This window comes from Lachnellula hyalina (assembly GCF_007821495.1).
Source record: "Lachnellula hyalina strain CBS 185.66 chromosome Unknown contig00179, whole genome shotgun sequence".
Classification (NCBI taxonomy): domain Eukaryota; kingdom Fungi; phylum Ascomycota; class Leotiomycetes; order Helotiales; family Lachnaceae; genus Lachnellula; species Lachnellula hyalina.
Window position 1 is genome coordinate 35814 of NW_022157293.1, and position 24420 is coordinate 60233.

At 46.8% G+C, this 24420-nt stretch overlaps 3 protein-coding genes across 3 annotated transcripts; all 3 read right to left on the bottom strand.

The window, feature by feature from the left end:
- Positions 1 to 3897: 3897 nt before the first annotated feature.
- Positions 3898 to 5315, bottom strand: SSO2 (the record flags this gene model as incomplete). Its single annotated transcript, XM_031153303.1, has 4 exons — positions 3898 to 4166; positions 4225 to 5016; positions 5066 to 5208; positions 5302 to 5315. The coding sequence occupies 4 exons, from the start codon at positions 5313 to 5315 to the stop codon at positions 3898 to 3900; spliced, it is 1218 nt and encodes a 405-aa protein (XP_031002245.1).
- A 2236-nt stretch (positions 5316 to 7551) lies between these two features.
- ANKRD50_3 (Ankyrin repeat domain-containing protein) lies at positions 7552 to 12083 on the bottom strand (the record flags this gene model as incomplete). Its single annotated transcript, XM_031153304.1, has 6 exons — positions 7552 to 10664; positions 10711 to 10743; positions 10815 to 10977; positions 11041 to 11367; positions 11429 to 11983; positions 12036 to 12083. 6 exons carry the CDS (start codon positions 12081 to 12083, stop codon positions 7552 to 7554), a joined length of 4239 nt encoding a protein of 1412 aa, XP_031002250.1.
- Positions 12084 to 21279: 9196 nt separating this feature from the next.
- LHYA1_G008385 (uncharacterized protein) lies at positions 21280 to 22385 on the bottom strand (the record flags this gene model as incomplete). The annotated part of the gene is made up of 3 exons (XM_031153305.1): positions 21280 to 21902; positions 21966 to 22057; positions 22114 to 22385. 3 exons carry the CDS (start codon positions 22383 to 22385, stop codon positions 21280 to 21282), a joined length of 987 nt encoding a protein of 328 aa, XP_031002249.1.
- Between the last annotated feature and the right edge of the window lie 2035 nt (positions 22386 to 24420).

Below are 24420 nucleotides of genomic sequence, written 5' to 3' on the forward strand. Positions count from 1 at the left end.
CAGAGCGGGAGCGGATGTTTGTTCCTGATAGCAAAGAAATTCGTGAGAAAGTTGGGCTGGCTGCTGGACTTTTGCGTTGACGACTGCGACCACTACTCTGTTCTCCTCTGTTTTGGACTGGGAGTCTCTCGTAAGCTGGTTCAAATGCTCCAGCAAAGGCATCGGCATCATAGCCCGGGGTTGGAATTGGGGGCTGCGTGCGCCCTCTTGCTTGGATGGCGAGGTATTCGGCGTCTGTTTCGGAGAGTGATGAAGCCCGAGAGAGTGCTGGGCTTGCTATTGGCTCGTACCGTTGTGTGTTTGGTTGATGAGGCGCAAGACTGCTACTTGTTGCTGTCCTTCTCTCTGTCTCCCTCTGTGTGCCGTTGGTTGACGTTTCAATACCCGCTGAACTTCGTAGTTCTGGTTCGTCGTGCTTCACAAATTTAGCCCACCATTTCTTGGATGGCCGCTTCTTACTCTCGTCTCCATTTCTCCTCTTGCCATCTTTCTTCTGTGTTAGGAAGACCATTGTCAGTCACACCTTTCCCAAAACAAAAAACATTGACTTTGGCGAAGCGAATGGGATTCCCGGCAAGCAGTCCTTAGACTTCAAGTTTGCCTTCAAAGTTGAAGTTGAGGGGTGAATATGGTGCAAAGGGGCCTTGTTATATATCCAGTGATTTTGTATAGTTCCTCGAGAAGGAGCTCTCGAAAATTGCAGATGCAACTTGAATGTTAAGTCACAGCCAGCTGGTAGTCATGAAATACTTGCAGGTGGTTTAGGCAGGACTCAGAGGCGATTGGCTGGCTAATCGATTTGCCTCAAGTCTACTAGTACCTGGTACCTACAAACGGAGTAAACAGTGAACATAACTCACAGTACAAGTTCCTGTAGCTCCTATTCTGATTGCCGGGTTCAATCCAAGTTAGAATCAGCAAATACTTGTGATAATTGATTGCGGGATTTTCTGTTCACTTTAAAGATCAATATTGGCTACGCCGCAATAAACCACTTCCCGGTTATATCTACCTAACCCGCTTTGAGAAGCCACGTGCGATATGCGAAATTCATTGAAAGATCCTACAAGTAAGTCTGGTCATAGGTTCTGTCCTTTCTTAGGATAGAAATTACGCCTTGCTAAAGAGAAACGTCAATCTCGGCAAGTTGGCAAATGGATAATAAAATAAAATAAGTCACGTGTGCCTACAGCTCAAGCGGTATTATGAACCAATTCTCAAGTTTCAGATAATATCATGGAGGAATCTCTATTTATCCTCTAAGATCGAACCTATTAGTTTTAACCTACAGATTATGGCTTGTAGAACACATCTCTTCATTTCTAAGTAAGTCAGCTGTTAATGTCTCCTATTCCCCTTGCTTCGCAGATTTACAAAATAGACGTCACGACGTAATTTCTTCATAAGATAATCAAGTAGAAATAATATGGTACATTATAGTCCTAGTATTATAAATACACGGATAATATAATCCGAAAATCGATACATAGAGTATGCAATAGAAGCGAAGCTTCAGACATAAATAACGGTCCTCTGCTTAAAGCCTAACCATAGAAGTAAAGCTGTTTAATGAATGTTGAAAAGCTGTTGAACCTGCTCCTAGTAACTTTTGTTGAAACAGAATCGATCCTCTAAAACGATCTATGAAAGTGTATCGTAGCCTGGTTCCTTGAACCCCGCGGGAAAGGATCACTTGCGACGGACGGGGATCGCTGGGATCGCTGGTAGCGCTGGGGGAGCTGGAGGTGCTGGAGGTACTGGGAATGCAGGAGGGGCTGGTGGAGCTGGTAGCGCGGGAGGCGCGGGAGGTGCAATAGGAGCTGGTACCGCAGGAGCAGCTGGCAATGCAGGAGTAGCTGGTAGAGCTGGACCTCCTGGGAGCGAGATACAGGCGGCACAAGCAGCAATATTAAACTATCAGCATATCAGTCAGTCATGTCCACTTCCCCTCTCTGAAAGGAAAAGGTAACTGACACTCGTAAGGCATGCTGGCTTGAGGTTAGAAAATATTTAGATTGATTTAGAGGAAGAGTACTTACCAATCGGGTTGCAATTGGGGGGTAGAGGGAAGGGGAGATTGGGAGTACCAGGGAGTTGTCTGGTGGGGATGACGCTTGCGGATGTGGATGCCACGGTGAGGAGCGGGAGAAGGGAGCGTGAGAAATGCATGATTGGTTGCTTGGAGGATGGATAAAGGGAATGAATGGATGAAGTGAAGCAAAAAGGGCGAGAAGTTGTTATTATATAGCAAGTGAGGTGGTGCAGTCGATGGGTTCCACGAGATACGGACCCGGAATTGGAAAGCACTGGTAGATCTTACCTCAACACCATTGCGGGAAGTTTATTCTCCAGGTACACCTCAGTACGACTTAAGTAATAAGGAGCGGATTCGCGGATTAGTTGCCCTTCTCTGACAGGCAATATAAATGCGGCAATGTGCTGCTTACTGGTAGATCTATATTACGGCGAGAGTGAGTATACCGGAGACCGGATTTGAGGGCCCCAAAATATCGAGAGTATGTTATCAATGCATGCAAAGCGGCAATAATCACATCTGCGGAACACGGCGACATTGGTTCTGTGACTCGTTGAACGGAACCCGATGCAGAAGGAGTTTCCAAGAAGACCCCTAAACGGTACGACTGTGTTCTGATTGCAAGCTTAGCAACACAGCACTAGGAGATGCGTTCAAAGGGAACGAATACCACATGCAGGGTAATTAAGAACTCGAAAATCAGACACAAAATACGTGCATATACATCCCCGAATAGAACAGAAAAGCAAAACCCCGAGATTAGGTTATATCGCAAAAGTTAATTTGATTTTAAAAAGTATACTTTCTTACAGATTCAAATATTATTCCTAGGTCGAGGGGGCATACATGCGTGCGTGAGTTGACCCGAAGTATAACGAAAACAACTTACCTTGCGATTAAAAACATTCCATCCATCCATCCAACCATCCAACCATCCACCACAAACCGAGGAAAAACAGCAAAAAATTACCATAGCATTCCATTCCCCTCACCTCAAGAATGAAGGCATGTCTTCAGACCATAGAAAGTGAGAACATATAGCCCAGCTAGCTATACACCACTCGACATTTTACCTCTAATCAAGAAGCAATAGCAGTAGCAGTAGCAATCCCCCCCTCAACTAAACAGGAATTTTCTCTAACCTAGAGATATACACACCGTGCAAAGAACGCGTTCGGATCCACCACTAGCACTACTACCATGAATATAATTCCCGAATCACTACTACAGTACCATGGATTGATCAATCAACAAATGATAAAACATGGCGTAGACTCTTGGGGGCGAGCGTAAAGACAGGTGGAGGTAGAGGGAGAAAGCTTCATTACGGAAAGAGGAAACGAAGATGTAGCAACTATGCTAACGGACAACGATGGGTGAGTTGGAAGAAACTCATGGTATGGATTCGTAAGACAAGACTGCGGGGAACCCGCCATTCATCCAACCTCTGGTTAATCCCATGCTGTTAGTATATCGCTAAGTTCAATCATAATAAAGAGGGACTTTGCGGATTGAAACGTCAAGTCAAAAGGCATCAAGAAACGAAAATCCTATTAAACGTTCCTATATCTCTAAGTCTCCTCATGTCCTTTCAGCTCAAGAAAAGGAGTAGGAAATGACAACTCCAATATCTCAAGCCCGCCTTCGATTTTCGTCTCTCCATCCTTCCATACCAATTCGACCAACAAATCAAAACGAGGTGGTATTCTACAGCTAGGGAAAGATGTGCGTTCTCCAATTCAGGAGATTTTCGGGTACAAAGTGACAAAGTAAAGAAAGAACGCCGTGTGATGCGCCTGCGTGCGGAAAGTCAAGAAATTCATGTACGGATCAGAGCCTGACACATGTACTTGTAATGGCCTCTACGCTTGGAATCTGCGCTCCTTTTTGCTTGGAGGCGACCATTCCAGTTTGTCGACTACCCAGCGTTCTTCTACGGGTGCGAGAGTATTTTCGCGGGTCCATTTTAGACCTGGGATTTCGGAGCGTTCTTCTGTTGGGGCGGAGATGGCTCGGCGCTCGAGGGATGGGAGAACAAATCGCTTACTGGTTGATTTGGAGGAGTTGTTGTTGTTCTGGATGACGAACTTGTAGATGAGGACGACGATTACAATGATAGCAATGATCAGGACTGTGAGTCTCATTAGTATTGAGATGTAAAAGATGGAAGGAAGTCTGAGGTAACATACCGACTATGCCTAAGCACCACCACTTCCATTTTCGTGCATTTCTTGCGCTCTTGATTGCTGTGCCGATCTGCTCATTACCCTTGTCCATGTTTTCTACGACTTCCTCGCCCTTCATCTCAATGTTTGCGACGGGCGCCTCTTGTAGCTCGACCAGGGTGTTCAAGTCTGTGAACAATTTGCCCAGATCTACCATTTGATCCTCAATTTTCTTGATTTCCTCGTGACGACTTCGAACTGCGCTCATAGCAGATTGGGCTTGGCCATGTCTGTTGCTCTGCATCAATGTCTGAGAGAACACTTGTTGATTTGTTTGATTTCCGACAGCCTCTCGAACCTCTGCATCTGATGCTTCAGGACGAACAATGCGGTACTGGCGGGCCATTTGTTCCCGGAGCTTGTTTGCGAATTCAGTGTCCATATCCTCGAAGGTTTTCATCGCGTTCTTTAGCTGGGAATCAATGGTGGAGATTGGTTTATTGTAGTTTTGATTTTTGTAGATTTGGGGGTTTGACTTCAGGTGCCTGATCCTCTCTACCAAATTACGATAATCTGCCATGATTTTATTGGATTTTTTGTCAAGTTGTTCGTTCGAAGCCGAGGGATCAGGGTTGTTCAAGGATTTTTGTTGCAGCGTTTTGAAAGCAGATAATTCCCCGGAGTCGGAGTCCATGTCTTGGATCTTTTTTTTAATTGCACCGATTTCCTCGAATATGGGGTTTTTGGGAGCAGATTGGCTTTGATTTGGGAACTTATCGCTTGTTCCTGTCAAAGGTTCCATTTCAAGATTGCTACCTGGTCGCAGGGTTAATGAAATATGAATTCGACATCTCAAAGATCTTACCAGTGTAATCGTCACGGCCCATAGTTTGGGTGGCATATTGTCGGTCTGCGTATTGAGGCTGCTGTCCGTAAGGCTGCGCTGCGTATCCTCCTTGTTGTGGGGCGGCATTTCGTTGATCAAAAGGGTTTGCACGCCCTCCGTATCTATTCGCCCATTATGTTAGCATCACGGTTCGAGACCCAATTCGGAGTCGAGCGTCGAGGTGGTATTGTCGAAGGCAGAGGAGAAAGACTAACCCGTACTGCGCCATGATAGTCAGTAAAGGTGTGCCTCGGAAAATTACTTTACAATTGAGTTCTTGTTCTTGAAGATGGGTGGAATAAGACAGATTGAATGAGATGTAACAGTGACAGAAGCACGAATTGTATTCAAAACGTGGAAATTGGAGGCGACAGTTGAAACAAAACACTTACACTCATCTTGGCAAGGTTGCCCCTAAATTGCGCAGTATGTCCTCGGCGACGCTGCTCTCCAATTCAATGGTATCGCGAAGGGTGTGGGAGTCGAGTCGAGTTGTGTCTTGCGGTATCTCCAGCTGGGGAAGATATTCCTGGTGATGTGAAGTATTGATTGTTTGGTGTTTATTGGCAGAGGATACTATTATGAAGAAAAGAGAAGGAAGGGATGGGCTGAACTGGAGGTCGTGTCAGTCGTGTGGAGGAGATTGGTGGGTGGGTACCGTACTGTACCCAGATTGATCAACAGGCTCCCCTACAAGGTTCGTTCCACGCTAATGGTGATGAAGCGAGTCGACTGGGGCAAAACAGAACGACGGCTTCAGGGGCGTCTCACTCTAAAACCACACACGGCAAATGCACCACCACCATCACCTCCACCTTACTCCACCACACGCGCGAAGTCTGCGGCGACAGAGCAGAGAACTCCAGGGGTCCCACAGCCCAATGCTGACCTGAGATGGCGATCGCTTGCCTGCTGAGCCACAACTTTGCTACGCACGAAAGGCGCTGATAGGCTTTGATGGCCTTAGTTCAGAGCTACCGATGCGCGACAGGATATTTTTGGAACAAAAGAAGCTCACCAAAGACTTCGTGAACTTGCGTTTACGGGACCGAGCGCAGTACCAAGCAAAGCAGCAACTAAGCAGGAAAAACGTATTCGCCGCGGAAAGACTTGATGCGGATGCGAAAGAACACAATTTCGAAGGCTCACAAGTTCTCAGAATCAAAGAGCGATCAGAGCAAAGCGAGATGGAATAGTAGTAGCTTATAGCTGCTGATGCTGAATTGAGACAAAGCCGCAGCAACAAATATACCAGGCATTCAGCTTCTCCAAGACATGGCGTAGCAATATTCAGTGCGCCACAACACCTTCCACGTACAGTTCATGGCCGGCATATCGACACCGAGACCACGATACCCATTGCGTCTCACACTGAGTCGTCAGTCAAGCGGACATATCGCCTCCAACATCCGTCCAGGCAACGCAACCACTCTCAATCGACAGGTACCTACACGAGCACAGCCCGAGTGCAGCGATGTATGTCATCAGATACCGCAACAGGTATTAATTTCTACCATGAAGTAGATGAAAATCTCCAAATACGATTAAGCTGAAGCCTATTTAACGTCAGACCATGGTCACCTATGTTAGTAATTATGAAGAGCTCATACAGACATATTGGTCATGTGACTATATGGAAAAGTCGCCTCCATAGATACCTTATCTCTTTTACTGGATCAAGGGAACCCAGCTGTAGGTTGCAAACTGGTGACTCAAAGTCTCCTCTTTCAGATGCTAGTTATCGTATCCCACCATCATAAATATCCATACAGTCGTTTGATCGCTCCAATGGCTCAACAATTTCAGACTGGCCATTAAGTCAGTCGCTATTAAGTCACTCTATCAGTTGAGGGTTTTAACATCACTTAGCTAGTTAGGACCGTAAAACAAACAAGTCAGTCAGTCACCCCTTAACTAGTCAGTTGAGAGGTTATAAAATTGTTAATATAGTGTGCGTGTATGGCAATTTTTAGAGGTTTTAAGGGGGTGGTTTAGCAAAATTTAGTCTTATAGGGCCTAAGATCTAAGGCTTTTATATAATTGCAGGGTCTATTAGCCCTTCGCTCGAGTGGGCCCACCTTACCTTAGCTCTGCTCTCTCTACTCTCTATACATGCGAAGCCTAGGTATTTAGTCTGACACAACCTGACTTCTATACTCTGTTACTACTTATTTTTATTTAATATATTTCATATATATTTAATAATATTAGGAATAGAATCTAGATATGGTATAGTATTAGGAATGCCTTAAAATCAATAGAGACAAGGGAGCAATCCATATAGTAAGGGAATATAGAGGTCTGCATATATAGACTACAGAATAGTATATCTTCAATCAGATCCACTTCAGATCAGCTACTGATCGATTATAGTCATTCAGTCAGTCACTTGCCTCCTAGAACATCAGTCAGTCAGCTGCTCGTTTCCCTCCACTGATGACTGACTGACTGACTTATTAGCCAGTCTAATAATTTTCTCTTGGTCCACTTAGGAAGTCGCCGTCCCATATGCACCGTTCCAGCATGACCTGGTTGATCTCTTTGTGCTTTTTGGCAGCATCGGATATTGACCCAGTCTGGTGGCCTCCACGCAATTTTATATTAGCTCCTCGATCCAAAAGGAGCTCAAACACATCTCGATGGCCCTTTGCAGCGGCTATAGTGAGGGCAGTACCCCGAACGTGATGATTTATGTTGATCTCAGCTCCGTAATCCAACAAAGCCGCCACAATTCTTACATTTCCTACATGTGCGGCCTCCTGAAGAGTGTAGGGGTGGTACCAGTATATTTCAGGACGGTCCGAAAGATTTGTATTGATATTGGATCCCGCCCCTCTCTCTAGTAGCACTCGAACCTGTTGTTCCCTATTGTAGAACACTGCGGCGTGCAATGCATTTCCGTATTGCCCGCCTAGGATTGTGACATCTGCTCCTCTAGCTAGTAGAATATCGGCGAGTGATGGAGCGTGTCTCATTGCTGCTTGTAGGGCAGTACCGTATGTTCCGCCTGCGATATTCACGTCTACTCCTTTGGCCAAAAACAACTCCACGAGATTTCTGTTACCCGATACTGTTGCTGCCTGGAGTACATTGTCGTACTTTCCGCCCCGTACTTCAACACGTGCTCCATTTTCAAGTAGTATTGCAACGATCACTTCGCTGCCTGCTTCCGCTGCCGCTATGAGAGGACTTCCTAACCAACCACCTGGCAAATTTACATTCGCATTTTGATTTAGCAGCATCCGTACCAAGCCCTCGCTGCCCTCGGAACAAGAACTGCAAGCTGCTTCAAGTGCCGAGCCACACTCCCCCCCAGCGGCATTGATATCCGCTCCCCTTAGCAAGAGAAGCTTGGCGATGTCAATATTCTCGTTGGATAAGCAAGCTGCCTGTAGAGCATTGCCCCAATCACCCCCTTGCGCATTTACGTTTGCTCCACTATCCAGCAATAGTCGGATTATAGGCTCGCAAGTTGCAACAGTTGCTGCTTGTAAAGGGTTACCAAACATTCCGCCTTGGATGTTGACATCTGCACCTTCTCTGATCAGAAGCCTCGCTATCGCTTCATAGCGACCCACTGCTGCTTCGTAAAGAGGATTCATCCCTCTTTTGTTGCAGCTATTAACGTCGCCTCCGCTTTCAATCAGTAGTTTCACCAAGGGTAAACTCCCTGTAGAAACTGCCTCTTCTAAAGCACCTCCTTCGGTCTTATTCGTGCCATTCACATCCGATCCCTTATTTAGCAGTAGTCTTACTAGCCTCTCGTGGCCATTTCTAGCCGCAACCATCAGTGGCGTGGACCCACAAGTAGAGTACTCATTGTTTCTCGTATTGATATCCGCACCAAGATCTAGAAGTAGAGTGACCATCTGTTCGTGCCCTCCCAGAGCTGCCCAGTGAAGCGGTGTGTTGCTATTTGAATCTTTTTGATCAACAAGTATTTTATCATGCATCAGCTTTTGCACTACACTTTGCAAGTTCCATCCGCTTGCAATATGCAAAAGAGTCGTCCCAGAAGTTGGAGATATCGAATCTCTCTGAAAATGTTCTTTGCATGCCTCTAACCAAGCTTCGTATGCTGCTGATGAAGATCCAAACTGCTCAACAAGATTCTCTTGTGATACCCCCCCTCTCTCAGCACGCCCAGCATGCCCAAGCCAAAATCTGTAGGCATATTCGAGAAAGGGGGGTTTTCCCTCCCGATATTTCAGCTCCTTCCACTGCATAGTCGCCTTTGACACTTGTTCCATCTTGAAATAGTTGATGCAGGACCTTGAAAGTCTATTCTCACCTCTGGCTATCATATTCGAAATAGGCGAATAATATTCAGCATCGGTCATCGAGGCCAAGAATTCAAATCCACGGTCGCGGACGAAGTCGTTCACAGTCTGATGTATGAATTGGACGTTGATGGCGTTTGAATAGTACCTCACTTCAGCCAAGCCGCCAGACAGACTTCTAGCCAGCTTTTCCATACTTGAATCTGAATCGATAAAAGTCGACCTTTCTTCGCAACAACTTGGCAGGGCAGAGCCATCTTCATCGTCGCAAGCCAATGCGAAACGTAGCTCGGTCAGAGACAGAGCTCTACGAGCAAGGCATATCCATTGCAATAAATGCAAAGACTTCTTTCGGAGATGTACAGGGACATCATTCTGAAGGATGTTCTGGTAGAGGTCATATAGCTCGCTCGATTCGGCAGCTATTACGGGGTTTATTTGCTCAAATGACACCTCTCCATCGTTCAGTCTCCTGATAACCTTCGGCACCTGCAGACTCGTCCAGAGAAAAACACCCCGCGATGTTTCCACAATGACATCCACCAAATTCCGATGCACATTCTGCGGCTCCTTCTCCCAGCCCAGTATACCAGTACTAAGCTTTTCTCGAACATACCGCTCCATATCATCCTTGTTATGGTGTTCGACAAAAATCTCATCCACATTTGATCCCAACACCGGATACGGCCGACACGACACACAAATCTTTACACCACCCAAACATCCTTCGTCTGCAGCAGCACACCCATTCAAATCATGGAAAAACTCTAGCAGCGATGGCGCTGCTTTTTCTCCGGCTTCATCAACGGCTTCATCCAATGCATCCACAAAGATCATAACCTCTTTTTTTCTCGCCACCTCCGTCACAACATTCTTCGCCAAAGCTTTCAAGTCAGAGACCTGCCATATCCACTCCTCTCCAAAGGCCTTCTGCTTCTCTTCATAGACTTCAAGAATCATATTCCTCGCAATACCACTCTTCCGATAAAGTTGATGCAGCAAGGTTCTATACATACCCAGTGGTGACTTCTGCAGGGCTTCTCCTCTATTGAAGAAGAAGAAGTCTAGGAATATGGATTTTGATATTTGGTTGGAAAGCAGGGAGGCGTGGAGAAAAGCCATTAATGTGGACTTCCCTGTTCCAGGATGGCCTTTTATCCAAAGCAGACCACGAGATGAGCTGTGCCAAGTTTTGAAAACTGGATGGCCCAGGATCCATGTGCAAGTTTTGGGGTGAGCTGCGGAGGCGGATGCTCTGCGCTGGGTCATTGTTCGGAAGAAGAGGGTTCCGAGACAAGCTAGTCAGATTAGTTGATTGGTAGACAAAATGAGGAGGGCTCTTACGTTCGTCCTCGAGGGCAGCTTTTGTGAGGTAGGCTGAATTTCGCGTGAGTTGGTGCCTTCAAAAGGGAGGAAAATTGGAAAGTAAGTCAGAAAAGGCAACTAACGAGTAACAGCGTCACTAACAGCCTCCCTCAGAACCACCAACACCTTTCGATAACTGGGACTTTCTTCCGACTCGAACCTCACAATACTCTTGTGATCCTCTCCATCCATATAGATCACCCTCTCTCCACCGACACCCATGGTCCCCGTCTCCTCATCTACGACCTATTTTCAACGAATCAGCCATACACCTATTTCCAGAAACAGAGAACAAAAGTAGAAGCTGACCCTCCTACTTAAAGGCTTCGTTCTTTTCATTTCCACAAATGAATACAAGGTTACATCTTTGCCGCTATTCAAGGCTCCAAACCCCTCGGCGATTTTCTTAACCGCTGGGTTATCCTTCTCCAAATCCTTTATCAGATCATCCCGGACCTTCCCCGCAAATCGACTCGTCAACGTCCCCGCTAACGGCAAATTCGCAACTTCAGCTATACCGCCAAGCAGAGCAGCGTGATCAGAGCCCCGGTGCGGAGTTGCCATAAAGAGGATTGAGGTTGTGGAAGAGTGGATGTCGCCGTAGCGGGCGGGGTCGTTGTATGCTATTGTGAGTGCCTTTTCCCCCAGTATCAGTCTCCTTCTCCTTTTCTCGGCCTGGCAATGAGAGAGCACGAACCTTCTTAACAACCAGTCCCCCCATACTATGCGCGATCCAAATGATCGGCCTCCGCTTTTCACACCTCCCTATCCTCACACCCCAAACATCTTCTAACAAGCTGTTTGCAAAAGTACTTATATCGCCAGTTGATAGACTAAAAAGCACACGCGCGTCATAGCCAAATGTGTAGATGCGGGCACCGGGAAACGAGCGGGGGAGGAAATCCCGCAACCAGAGGTTTTTGGACGAAGGTGCTGTGAAGGTGGTGTAGGCATCCCCGTTTATGCCGTGCAAGGCGATGATGTCTACAGGGCAATTCCCTTCTAAGAGAGGTGGGTATAGAGGGAAGAGGCCTGATTTATAGGGCTGTCTGGGCGGTGGACCGGGCGAGCTTGACTCTGGCATTAAGACAGAATGGACATGATCGGTTGATGTCTGAGTCTCGATACCTTGGGAATTTGCATGGCTAGGCAGAGAAGGGAGCTCGACTAACGTCGCTGTTGTTGAGGACCTGGTGATTGATCTGGCCCACGTTCTGGAAGCAAACTTTTTGAATGATAGCCTTTTACTCTTCTTTCCGTCCTTATTAGTTTCCAGGCGAACTGGAAGGAATAGAATTGCTAACCTTTACAGCCTTGGGCCTCTCTTCTCTAGGACTTGAGACTATCGCCATCTCCGATGCGCGAAAACTCTGGATGCTAATATAAACAACAAAACATGATTTTGATTCATATATATTCTTAGATGTAAAGATAAAACCGGAAAGAAAAGTACGGATCGATATGGATATGGAAGAGCAAAGAAGAGTAACAAAAACGGTAGGAAATGCGAAGTCGAGAGAAGAAGAAAATTAAAGAGAAGTCACAGCCTCACTTGCACTCGCCTGCCCTGCCTAAATCAAGGCTGAGCCGTCCGGGGGGGGGTTCTACCCTAGCTTTCATTGCACGTTTTAAGGCTACATTGTCCTATAAGCGATCAGCAGAAAATGTTGGTTTCCGGTCGCATGTGCGGTCGCAAGATCATTCGTTTTTGTTTCCGTATGTCGCACTATAAAGGTACACACGCAGCTGGATTTGCATTCATTCGATACGTCTTTGATATATCCATATGCAATACTGTATGCGGGAGGTCTGTATTTAGATATATTCAGCAAGTTATTTTGCAGCACTGGAAGTTGTATGGATGGGTTGGCGCTGTTGTGGAGTTGGTGGAGCGGGACGCGCCGGCGGAAAGACCCACTGTTTCAGGGGGTGGGCGTTAAATGCTCGCTAATGTTTTAGCGTGCGTATAGCACTCCTCTCCTCTCTTCCTATTTATTTGCCCTCGGCAAGTTGTTTTCACTCTTTCTTGTTATGTCCAGACGTTGCATTTGTGCTTTGTTGTTTATATTGGTCACTTTTATGGTGTTGGAAAATTATTTGTTGAAGAATACTTTTATACTTATAAACATTAGTTTTTATAAGGCGGACACATCGGACAAACCCATTACAAGTGTAGAAGGTGAACTTTTATGGATTTCTGGTCCGTGAATACTCAAAAACTACTATTTTGTATGGTAAAATCTACCCAGCAACTACTTAGCAACGAATATTCGCATCCAGGGGGTCGCTGCGACGTGTCCGCCCCCTTTACTTGCAATTTTGGAACAGCAAAATCTTTAGTGGCTTTGTTAGAGCGGAGTTTCCTTGTAAATTTGTGTTTATCAATGTGTCAATAAGCTGTTTTTCCTAGGTTATTGTCATTCTCATTGTCTGAATCTCTAACTGTTCCAGACAATAGCCATGTTCAAAGTGATGTTGCGGCCTAACAGGTTGCCGATTTTGAGTGCTGTGGGTTGTTCACCTGGCCTACGGGTAGCACCTCAAGGCACTTAAATGGTATTTAAATAGCAATGTTAAATTTCAGTTAGTATCAAAACATCTCAATCTGCATTCACATGGCTAAAATAGCGTTCGGTGCCTCTCAAGGCAGAATTCACATTAACTTGGAACTAGCATAAAAACCAGGCGAAAAACATGTCTTGTTTACACGCATTATGCAAACAATATTATTATGTTCAATAAAGAGCTTATTGTATTGCAAGTTATAATTCAGACGCATCCTTCCTATTGCATTTCATCAATATTGCAATTTCCTTGCAATTTCTTCTCACATTTCACATTTTACAGCCAATCTCCATCACCATTGCTTGCAGGATCTAGCAATGCCAACCAAATTTTTGAACGACGACGATCGCGCCGCTGCTGAACTAGAAAAGGCACTGGCATTCCACCGTTTGCGCCAGGAGCGACAGGAACAAGACCAGCTTAATTTAGAACATCAACAACAGACACCACCGCAACCGATCCAACAGCCAGTTCCACAGGGACCTCAACAGCCAACGTTCATGTCACCTTTTGAGGTACCCCAAGAAACATTTCTCACTCAGCAGACTATACTGGAAGAACTGGTTCCCGTGGACTGCCAAGACCCAAGAATCAGACTAGGGCTCTATGGTCAAACCCGTGGAGAGACATCAGCCATGTATAACGTTCGTCTTGAGAATGCTTTTAAAATTCTCGGTTATCAATACAAACCTAAGTTTATTGCTGAACTAGACCCAAACAGGTACCCAACGGAGAGTTCGTATGCAAAGGCCCGACAAGCCATCAAGGCGCGGTTACAAAAAGAACATAAGAGAATGATAGATCCTACCGACGACCTGTACAGTGCGGCGTATGCTGCACGATGGCTTGCTCAGAAAAAAGCAAGACACGCGCACAATGAGCCAATAATGGCACAAATACTTGCCAAAGTAAGAGAGTGGCAGGCAAGTACTGGTAGGGAAAGACAACCAACACCAGAGCCAGAAGATAGCGGGGATGATCTATATCCGACTGAGATTCCACAGCGATTGACGTACCGATGCACGGTAACAGGAAAGCAGGTGCAGAAGAGGTATAAATGTTGGGGATGCAAGAAGTCTGGAGGGTCCTGTACTTATCTAGAAACTGGCGTAAAGCCTTGCGAGTCTTGCATAAAGAAAGACTGCGAATGCATAGAAGCAAACTACGGTGTGCCCGATCCTCGGTATATATCCGATCGCCTTGACGAAATGGGCAACGATAACCATGCATCAACAGGAAATTCGGGATTGGCTAAAAGATCCAAAAGCCCTGGTCGGCTTAACATTCCAAAGCAAAACATCTGGAAGCAAACGGCAAGACGACGCAATCCCAAAGAAGGAAGGGACTATGATGCGCACGGAAAGATCATGCTGATCAACCATGAAAATGGTTCTGGGCAGGAACAGGCTTCCAGAGGAAGATCTGCCAGCCCAGTCCGGGAAATAGAAGATAAATGCCGTAATTGTGTCAATCTCGGCCTCACATGTGATATGGGAAGGCCTTGTCGTAACTGCCTAGCAAGTCCGTCTTGGGGGGAGAAGTGTCATCCAGCGGTACAGGACCCAGACTACAGAAACACGGAAATGGAAGAGTTTGATTTCGCCCAACCGATGCCAGGAAATGTATGCAACACTTCGGCACCTCCTACTGCTACACCTGATAAATCTTTGGCACACGACTCGGATGATGCATGGATACACTACCTAACAGACCTAAATGATACTATGGCTTATTATGACCGCGCTGATCCTAAATTACGGAGCGTGCCTCAGGCCAGTCCATGGCCTGAAGTCAACTCGATCTCTGCATACTCGGATGCGGCACCTCCCCCGGACCCATTCCAAGACGCACTGTTCCTGGACGAAGGTTTGATTCCAGATTTTTTCAATGATCCTATCCCGGACAATGGAAAATTCGGGGTATCACCACCAGAGCCTCACCAGGAGCTAGGAAATTCAGCAAGTACATGGGGACAAACGGATCATCCGGCGGTTTCGGAGATCCCGTATAATATGTTTGGCGATTTCGACGTTGAGGCCCCATACGACTTCGTCTTTGATCCTGACTTTGATCCTAACGAAATGATGGACACGTTAGCACCAAATTCTGCGACTAACTACCCACCTCTGCTAGAATCTCTAGACGAAATGATGGATATATCTGCACTGGATTCTGTGGCGAACTACCCAACTCCACCAGATTCTCCAGATGAAATGATGGATATTTCACTGGACCCTGTGTTCAACTACCCAGCTCTGCCAGAATTTCCCCCAGAAAACCCTGATGTACCGCCCCACAAGGATCAATTGTTGCCTGGGATAGTGGGAGCTTACGGGGCAAGCTGGGAAATTCCAGGAAGTTTCAAGACCCTGAAACATATCGATGTGCTAAGCGGATATCCCGACACTTCACTCCACCCAATTATTGATTACTTGGAGGAAAAAGATTGCAGCGAGCCGAGCCATGTCTTTCCGCCCAACAGCAATGAGAAGACAACGTGCGGCCGGAAGCGCACGAGGCGATGTCAGTTCCAGCATACCGCTGCGTATGAATTGGACTGGCAAGCACCAGAAAACCACATGTCTGGAGAACTTTACAATACCTGCGAATGCTGTCATCACGACCAGCGCCAGGAAGCCAAGGAGTTGGAAGTAGAAGCAAAAGCGGCTATGAAAGCATTCGTCTGCGCTGGCTGTGCAGGCGAGCTGACTTCACGACAAAAAACCCGTCTAGCGACTTGCGTGTGCTTGGACAAATTGAAGAACGACTGGCTCTGCCACTACCATCGAAGGAGGGGGTACCAACAAATTGTGTTGTGCTCGGGCGTGGTGGGGTATTGGCTTGTGCAGGTTGGCAATGGAATACAAATGTGTCCTCGATGCTACCTCAACGCCGATGATGAAAGCTCCAAGGTATACGCTTGTAAGACATGCCGGACATATGTAGAAGAAGCTTAAAGGACGAAGAACTCTTATACTCAACAGTATTTGGTGCACAATACATAATATAACATATAATACGGCTTCAAAAAACAACAACGAATGAGTGCAAAGTAATGTGAAGTTCTGTAGTAGAAGATAGCAAGCATGGTAACACAACTCAACACAGGTTAGGAAACATAACTAGAGAAACGAGAAAACCCTTTCACTTGTACGGAGTACGCATTTTGAGAGGATATAGAGCTTAGTCTGCAGGCTTGAAACGATATACTAATTGAAAAGCGCAACATTTGGTTGAATTCAGGAGGTTGGGGCCATTTAACCCCACTTGCCTAATGCGGAAGCGGCTTTGAACGACGACATACACCTTCTCGAGAATCTCCTTCCAGGTCGAACATCCAACGGGGCCAAGTGATTGCTGGAATACCTACCTACTTATAGCTCTGCATTGCCATGAAGATGCCTTGACCACGAATACTACAACACATCGGCCAGTTGCCTCTCTCGAAGCCCAATGGAACGAATACCGAGTCCTAATCCCGAAGATTACGAATCCGAAAGCGCGAAGATATATACGTAGGAGGAAATTGGAATGCTCTAGTGGAAAAGAAAGTTTACGAGAAAGAAAGAGAAACAAGAGGACCGGATGAACTATCCTGCCAGCAGAATCAGGGCAATCACAACAGAAATATCACTAGAGAGTCTCGTTGGGTTTGTGGAATTGAAATGCATACTATCAGCGAGATCTGGATCAAAGATGTCCCGGACCGAGGATCGCAGGTTGTGGATTAGCTAACCCATCGGATGATACCAACTGAGAAAGCGCGAATGATGTGCAGTACCGTCCATGCTTCAAGACCTCTTTATCTCTATGCGCTCACCCATTGTTATATCTGCCATGTCCTCCAATGCGTCCCCAACCTCCATTTTCTCATTTCTCCGGGTAGGGTCGCGGGTAATGTCACAGAATCTGACCTTCGCCTTCATCGTTCCCGTTTGGTGGTGCTCTTTCAGTCGAGGCCACAGAACCGTCCGCAAGAAATCGTCTTGGACATAGCGTACATAATCCACAACATCGCTAGCTTTGACAAGGTAGAAGCTACTTGTACCTTTTCTCCTCGTCGTACGCCACCTTCCCACATGTCTCGTAAAGTCTTGTCGTATGATGGATATGGTGTTGAGCAGAGGAATGACACAGCACAGCTGTGAAGGTTGTACATGGAACATTTGCGACTCATACTTGGAAGTAGTCTACCGTCAACTCGACCGGAATTACATCAAAGCCGTTTCCCTCTGGAACATAAAGAGTATCTCTCTTCCAGTCTACTAGAATCGAGCGCTTTTCAATGGCGTCTGAATCATTCGAAGTGGATGTGCGGAAGCGGTTGTACATTGGGGGCGGTGCCAGGTCAACCAGCTCGTGTGCTTTGAGAGCGAGTTCGCGCGTCTCTTGGTTGACGTGGAGAAGAGCTGGCGGGTGATGAGGAAGCGCATAGAAGCAATGACCTTCGCCTGGATCTGGACAAATGAGGATATCGCGTCCTTCATGCAGTTCCCAGATCGCCAGGCGGATCTCGATGGGGAGTCTGGGAAAAGGGTGAAAGCTCCGCTCTTCAATTTGTGTTGGCATTGCTGAGGGGGTTGTCGAATCACTGGTGATCGCCATGGTGTTGAAGAAGGGCTTTTGCGCGTTGTGTGTGGCTGTACATGGAATGAAGTTTTGACAATGGGATGTGATGGGTCTATATATACTACCTACTAGGCGAAAGATCGGTAAGGCACGACCTTCCCAAACTACGACCGACACAGCTAATAGGTCTCTTCAAGATTCACTGCTAGCATGTTGATGCAGTTTTCACATTCATTGAAGGCGAACCTTTATTTTACTCCTGTTGTTTTTCTACTTCTGAGAGGAGAATGGTCTCGGGCGACCTTGTGAATGTATCATGTTTCACAAAGTCAATACTAGAACTCTATCTCAACAACTCTACTTTTCTGATATAAAAAGCTATTTCATAGTCAGATCCTCAACGGCTGATGCAAGTCACCAATTCTCACAAAGCGTGGAGGATTGATTTATCCTAGAAAATGGGGAGCTGATCTCGAATAATGAGCAAATTTCATATATGAGAGGGCAAATCTGTGCCCGACGCCCTCGACCTAAGTTTGCATCGTTATCAAAATACAATACTACACTCTGACTTGTCACATTCACTTTTTCTACGTCCCTCCTTGCGCTTACCCTCGTCTTAAGACCCTCGAAGACTTCCTCCAGCTTAGAGTATGTCTCAACCCATTCTCCACCCTTAGCATCCTTCGTCCTCGTGCGAGAGACAAGCGTCAAATCGATGGTAGAACAACCCTCCATGAACTCAGAAAGCCTAGCAGAGAAAAATATCCGCGAAAGATGACCCCTTCTCTCCCTTCGGGTCTCTGAGGTAGGTGAAATCTCGAACCAAACTATGCCAAGATATCGACGTTAGAGCTGCTTGATATGGCAGGTTTTGGAGCTGGGAAAATGTTCCACCTATAGTCCACTCTTCATAAACCACTTACGAAATGTTAGCAGTGACAAAGGTGTCATTCTTCCTAGTTTCTAAGGTGATTGGTTCTTTAGCCGTATAAAAACAATCCCGAGTAAGATCATCGATGAGAGAATGAGTAGGCAAAGCGCACACCTCGATTAGGAACAAGAGAGTCTTGGAGAGCCTGTGTTGTCTCGAGGGATGAGATATCTATTAATGCCCAAAACCGCATACCGGTCAAGTGTCTACAACACTTTTAAATCATTCCGTAACTAAGGCAAACGACATCTATTTGCTTGGCAAAGCTCGCTCCCAGCTACAAGAGCCAAAATTATCTACCTGATCCTTCCGACATCATCGCCAAGCCCTTCCCAAATCCTCGGTGCAACATTCCACCCGTCTTTAATATAGGAATCTTACTTCGATCCCGTGCCAGCATTTGAGATCCCCAGCGATCTGACCTAGAACGGAAGGCGCAAATAAGCTTAATTCAGCCCCAAATCGACCTACTACATTTCATTGCTCATCCTTTCATTTTCGTTTCAGCTAAAAACGGTATCTGACGACTGTGGCTCGATACTGTACTACACGTACAGTACAAGCCTCAGCGGCCCAACCCCGCACGCCGTTGCCGACTCGCTAAGAGCATCGATCCATCATCCTACGGTACAAGGAATAAGGGTGTGTTCCGTTCTGTTCTATTCCGTTAAACTACTTCCCGTTTATTATTTCCTTCCTCAGTAAAGGAATATGCAATGGCACACTAGGACTGTACTTGAAGCAGCATTGATCGCAGTATAGTACTGGTCCCGCGTGAGTAGACACTAATAAATTCTCAGGATCAGGGTTTCCCGTACCGGAAGGATTCCATCGTATAGTACAATGTGAGGCAGACTCCGAAAAGCCACTGAAACGCGCTGGATAAACAAGCGGGGAGACAGAGCTTTTTGGATCTAGGTGGACGGGAGAGACAAGTCTTGATCGCCTTGCCTCTGACGATATGCCGTTACGCGATAGGAGCGGAGCGGAGACAGCTAATGCTATGCTCTGGGTCTGCTCGTACACTACCTTCCGTTTGTGTGGCCAGAACATGTCGAGCGAGCTGTGGAAATAGAAACTGGTGTGTTCAGCTATTACGGGGATTGGGGGTATGTAGGTAGGTAGCGGGACACGAAATTTCCTGGCGAGGATAATGGTAGTCGTTGTGGTGTACGAGCGGCATGATCCTCTCCAAGTCGTGGTGACGATCTCTGGAAGCGTATGTGAGTTGCTCTGATAGCAGATGATAGGTATGTATATAAGAAGACGCAATTTCCTGTCTTCTCCTCACATCATCCAGCATCCATCATCCAGCACCCAGCATTCAAACCTAACAAACCTTCATCTTTCCCAAGAAAAATACCAAACAACCCTTTAAAACCAAACACCATGCATTTCTCCTCCCTCGCCATCTTCTCGCTCCTCGCGGTGCTTTCAACCGCCGCACCAGCACCAGCACCTGTTCCCGCAGGAGCAATCGCCGATACAAAAGCCAGCGCTGCGAATTCCGTAGCAACGCTCAAGGCAAGCGGATGCAATGTTCTGAGTTCGTGCCCCGCCCTTTACCCCTTCCTCCCCCTGCCCCTTCACCCCTCAAAACAGCAACCGTGTCTAATATTAGCTCGTCTAGAATGCATCTCCGCTCTCGCTGGAGAAACTGCAGCTTGCGGAGCTGCAGCTGCGGAATTGGGAGCTAGTAAGTCTTTCTTTCTGGTTTTTTCTTTCTGAGAACAGAACACACACGTGAGTAGAAAGGAGAGATTGCTGATATAGTTGGGGGGTTTAGATCCGCTTGCTGATATAGCTTGCTTTGCTTCTGTTACGGGGAATATTGCGGGGGTAAGTGCGCTAGATGGCTGGATGGAGTGTGTGATGATGAATGTGCTGATTTGTGTTTAGGATGTCTGTGATGGGTGTTTGTAGTCTGGTATCGCAGGTGCTACGTACGCATCATCCCGATGAAACTGCGAGGTCTGGAGGGTGCGGAATGGGTGTTTTATTGGTATTTGTATTGTTCTTTGGTTCTAGTGCTCAGGCTCTTTCATATTCGGCCGCCAATCCAGACCTTCACTCGTTTGTCTTTTCAATTCTATAGTTTGTGTGTGGGAATTCAATCCGGGCTTCCAAAATTCCATATCTTCTGCTCCAATATTCTTGTCCCTCCGGGGCGTCGTGAAAGACCGGCTAAAACTTGTTATTTCCAAGTTTTCCCAAAACAATAACTCAAAATACATCTTCATTCTACCCCTCATCGTAGTTCTGTTAGAAATCCTGGCTCACTTCGGCTTTTATTCCTTGCCAGTTTCTTTCTTCCCAGTTTGATGACGTTATTGAAGGGGCTTGAAGGCTTGAACTGAGGCCCACATCCTCTGGTAAGAAGCGTTGGTGAACTTAACCCGGGATGACTCCCAGTCTCTTGTCAGAGTTTAACCATTCCATTCTTTGGAGAAATTGATAGAAGCTTATTCCACCATGAGAAGTCAAGTTAGCACCGGGCCTTTAGACCAGATTTCTGCTGTTGGAGAAGTTGTCGTTGCGTTTTCCCTTAAGCCCGCAAGAACCTCTTCGCTCCTCACCTCTCCATCCCATCCCACCGTCGGCCACCCAGCCGGCAAACTCGAGTAAGGCGGGAATGGCCAGTGCTGTCCACATTCGCCCTCCTTGCACTCCAAATCACACTGGCCGAAAACTCTACAGTAACATTCTTTCGTATTGGGGCAATGAACTGGTGGCTTGCCGAATATTATGTGCCACGAATATTCTAGTATTCGCCCACTGACATAATCATCAAGGGGCGTGTCCAAGAGCCACTGTCTGTAGCGTTTATAGTCTTCAACGGGCCGTTCACGGATTTTCTCCCGTGTCACTACGAATTGAGCGCAGCAGGCAACACCAACAGTTGGAGGAACTGACTGTCCAGGGAATAGCTCCTGGAAAGCTTCGGGATAGGCTATCTCAGCTGTTTTAGAGGCGTCTACGTTTGCGGGGGTTTTGTCGAAGTTCAGCTCAGCCGGGCAGCCTAGGGTCCATACACAGCGGAGATTGGTGTATTGTTGAGAGATCAGATAGGGCAGCTGCAAATTCTGAAGCACGGGTACGGCATCTATGAAGATATGTTAGAATACCAGTTGAGCAGAAAAAGCACTGAAGTCCTAGTGCCACTTACCGTAAAGCGGATCGTCATTATGCCACTGGTATCTCCCATTGTGCATAAAAAGTATCAAATCCGGGAAGTTGTCGTAAGAATCAATCATGTATCTAAAGACATGACATCAGCCGACAGTATGTATAGTAAACAAAGAGAAGAAACCTACGTCAAGTATGTCATAGCTTCCTGGCCTTTATTTTTTGGCACTGTGAGACTCGCCGAAGCATCATCCACCACATATCGCGAGACGTCCCATTCGGGAAGATGTTTGTGTAGCCAGGAAATATCATCTTTCTCGACAGTCGCAACGACCAATGTCTTGGAAGGGGACCCTTTCCCTTCTTCCGTGGACATGACTAGATGCTGGGAATAATACGATATTCTCAAAGACACCGCGATAACACTCAAGCCCAAGAACCCGACGATTATCCGGACCATTCTGTTAGCTCGAAGCCTTTGGGAGTACGATGGGTTGAAGACAATGTCATTCATCATGTTATATATAAATAAAGACTAGGAAGAACAGTTAACACAAAGGAGGGTTATATACAAGCAGCCACAGATAGAAATTCGGGCTTTCAGACGACGGCCGTCCAAGTACGAAATATTAATATTTATGTCAGCTGACATTTTCGCGATGGCGCAGCTTCGTCGTATCTGCAACATCCCTGTCGTATCTGTAGGGAGCCTAGTAGGGTATAATTCCTTCGACCTTAGCGCCAAGCTGGTATGCTAGAAGCGGGAGCCAGGAAGTGATTCGGAGGTGACAGTAGTGCCGAGCCGTAGTATTCCTTGAATGATTTAAGCATATTTAATAGATAACTTCAGCTGCGATTTTTAGGTGCTTTCAGCGGCTGTAGTAGGTTCAAAGTAGACTAATGCAGGCCCTATTCTCCATCTAAAATAGATTATAGGTAGCTTCTTAGAGCTATGCTAACGCTTTTGGGTGCCTAAAAGTCGTCTTAAATTCTTATTTTAGAAAAAGTGTTACAGGTAAAGCAGCCTAATTTGGCTATGCATTAGTGCCTTCCTAGCTTCCCTTATATAGCATACCTAGGAAGGTAGGTAAATTAGTCTACGTCACTTGTCAGCTAAGATTACAATCTAATCGAAAACAGCTAGTCTTCAGCAAGAATCCCATCCACGTTAAACTCATCGCCAGCTTCTTCTCCGACATCATCCTTAACATCTTCGGCTTCATCTTCGGCTTCCACAATCCCTTCGTCCTCTTCGGGGAGCTCTCTCCCGTTGAACAGCATGACCGCCCTATCGTCTACAATTGCAAGCTCCGGCCCCAAGCCGCTTTCAGCCGGTACGGACGCTAATTGGCATTGGTGTAGCCGTGGCAATTCTTATTCTGGTCGGGCTTGGGTTCTAGCTTTACCGGAGAGGAAAGAATAGGTGACGGTGCTGTAGCGGCAACTACGATCAACAGTGATGTGCTTGAAGGCCGAATCAAGGAGCTGTCAAACCACAGTGATATGATAGGAAATGGACCGTCACTCGGGCGTTACCGACTTGGGGCCAATTGGGACCAGCTTCATAAATCTCAGCGAGGTGTGCACTATAACATGTATGAACTTCTAGGAAAGGACTTCCGAGGGTATGATGGCGGAACGAGGACGCATTAGATTGGCTGTGGTGGGGTTTTGCGGTTACAAAATTGACGTTTATGACTCCGCCATATATTCGATGAGCAATTGTGCTTTTCCATCGAAGGTCTTTTTGGCCATCCACCAATGTCTCACTCTACGTTCCTGTTTCCTATTGGTCTTGCGACTTTCGGCTCTCAATTGCCATGAATGGATATGCAAATCGCTATGACAAGAGTCGGTTCGTAGGACCCTATGGAAAGTAGATTGGGGTACGAGTTTCAAAGATATCAATTGCAACATTTGCATTGCTAATTTAAAGACAGCTCAAGCAAGTATAACGCCAATACCTCCATTCCATAACCTTTCCCCGCGTTTTCCCTAACTCAAACTCCGATATCCAGCGAACATCCCCTACCCTACTGTCCAGCAAGCTGTCCAAAAACCCTCGCCCTCAACAAAAACGTCTCAGCCGCCGGCTCCCCCGGACCAGCCGTCGTAACATTCCCACCCGCGACATCCGTCTCGTCCCCCAGCGGAAACAGCCTCTCCACAAACAGCACAGCTCCAACCCCCTCCTGCACCACCGAACTCGAGGACAACTGCGTATTATCGGTGCAGTTCGTGGATGGGCTTTCCGTGGACCGGGTCCCGGTACAGTGCGTGCTGAAGACGCCGCCGAAGTCTGGGTTGGGATCGCTGCTCGAGATGTCGAAGTTGTAGGTGCAGCCGCCGGGCGAGCAGCCTTCGATGTAATTTGCGATTTGCCAGAAGCTTGCACTGGCTTGGGTGGGAGGGATGGTTGTTTGGGGGCGGGGCATGGCTATTGTGGTGGAGGCGGAGAGGAGGGAGATGAGGAGAGTGCTGGTGGTGAAATGCAT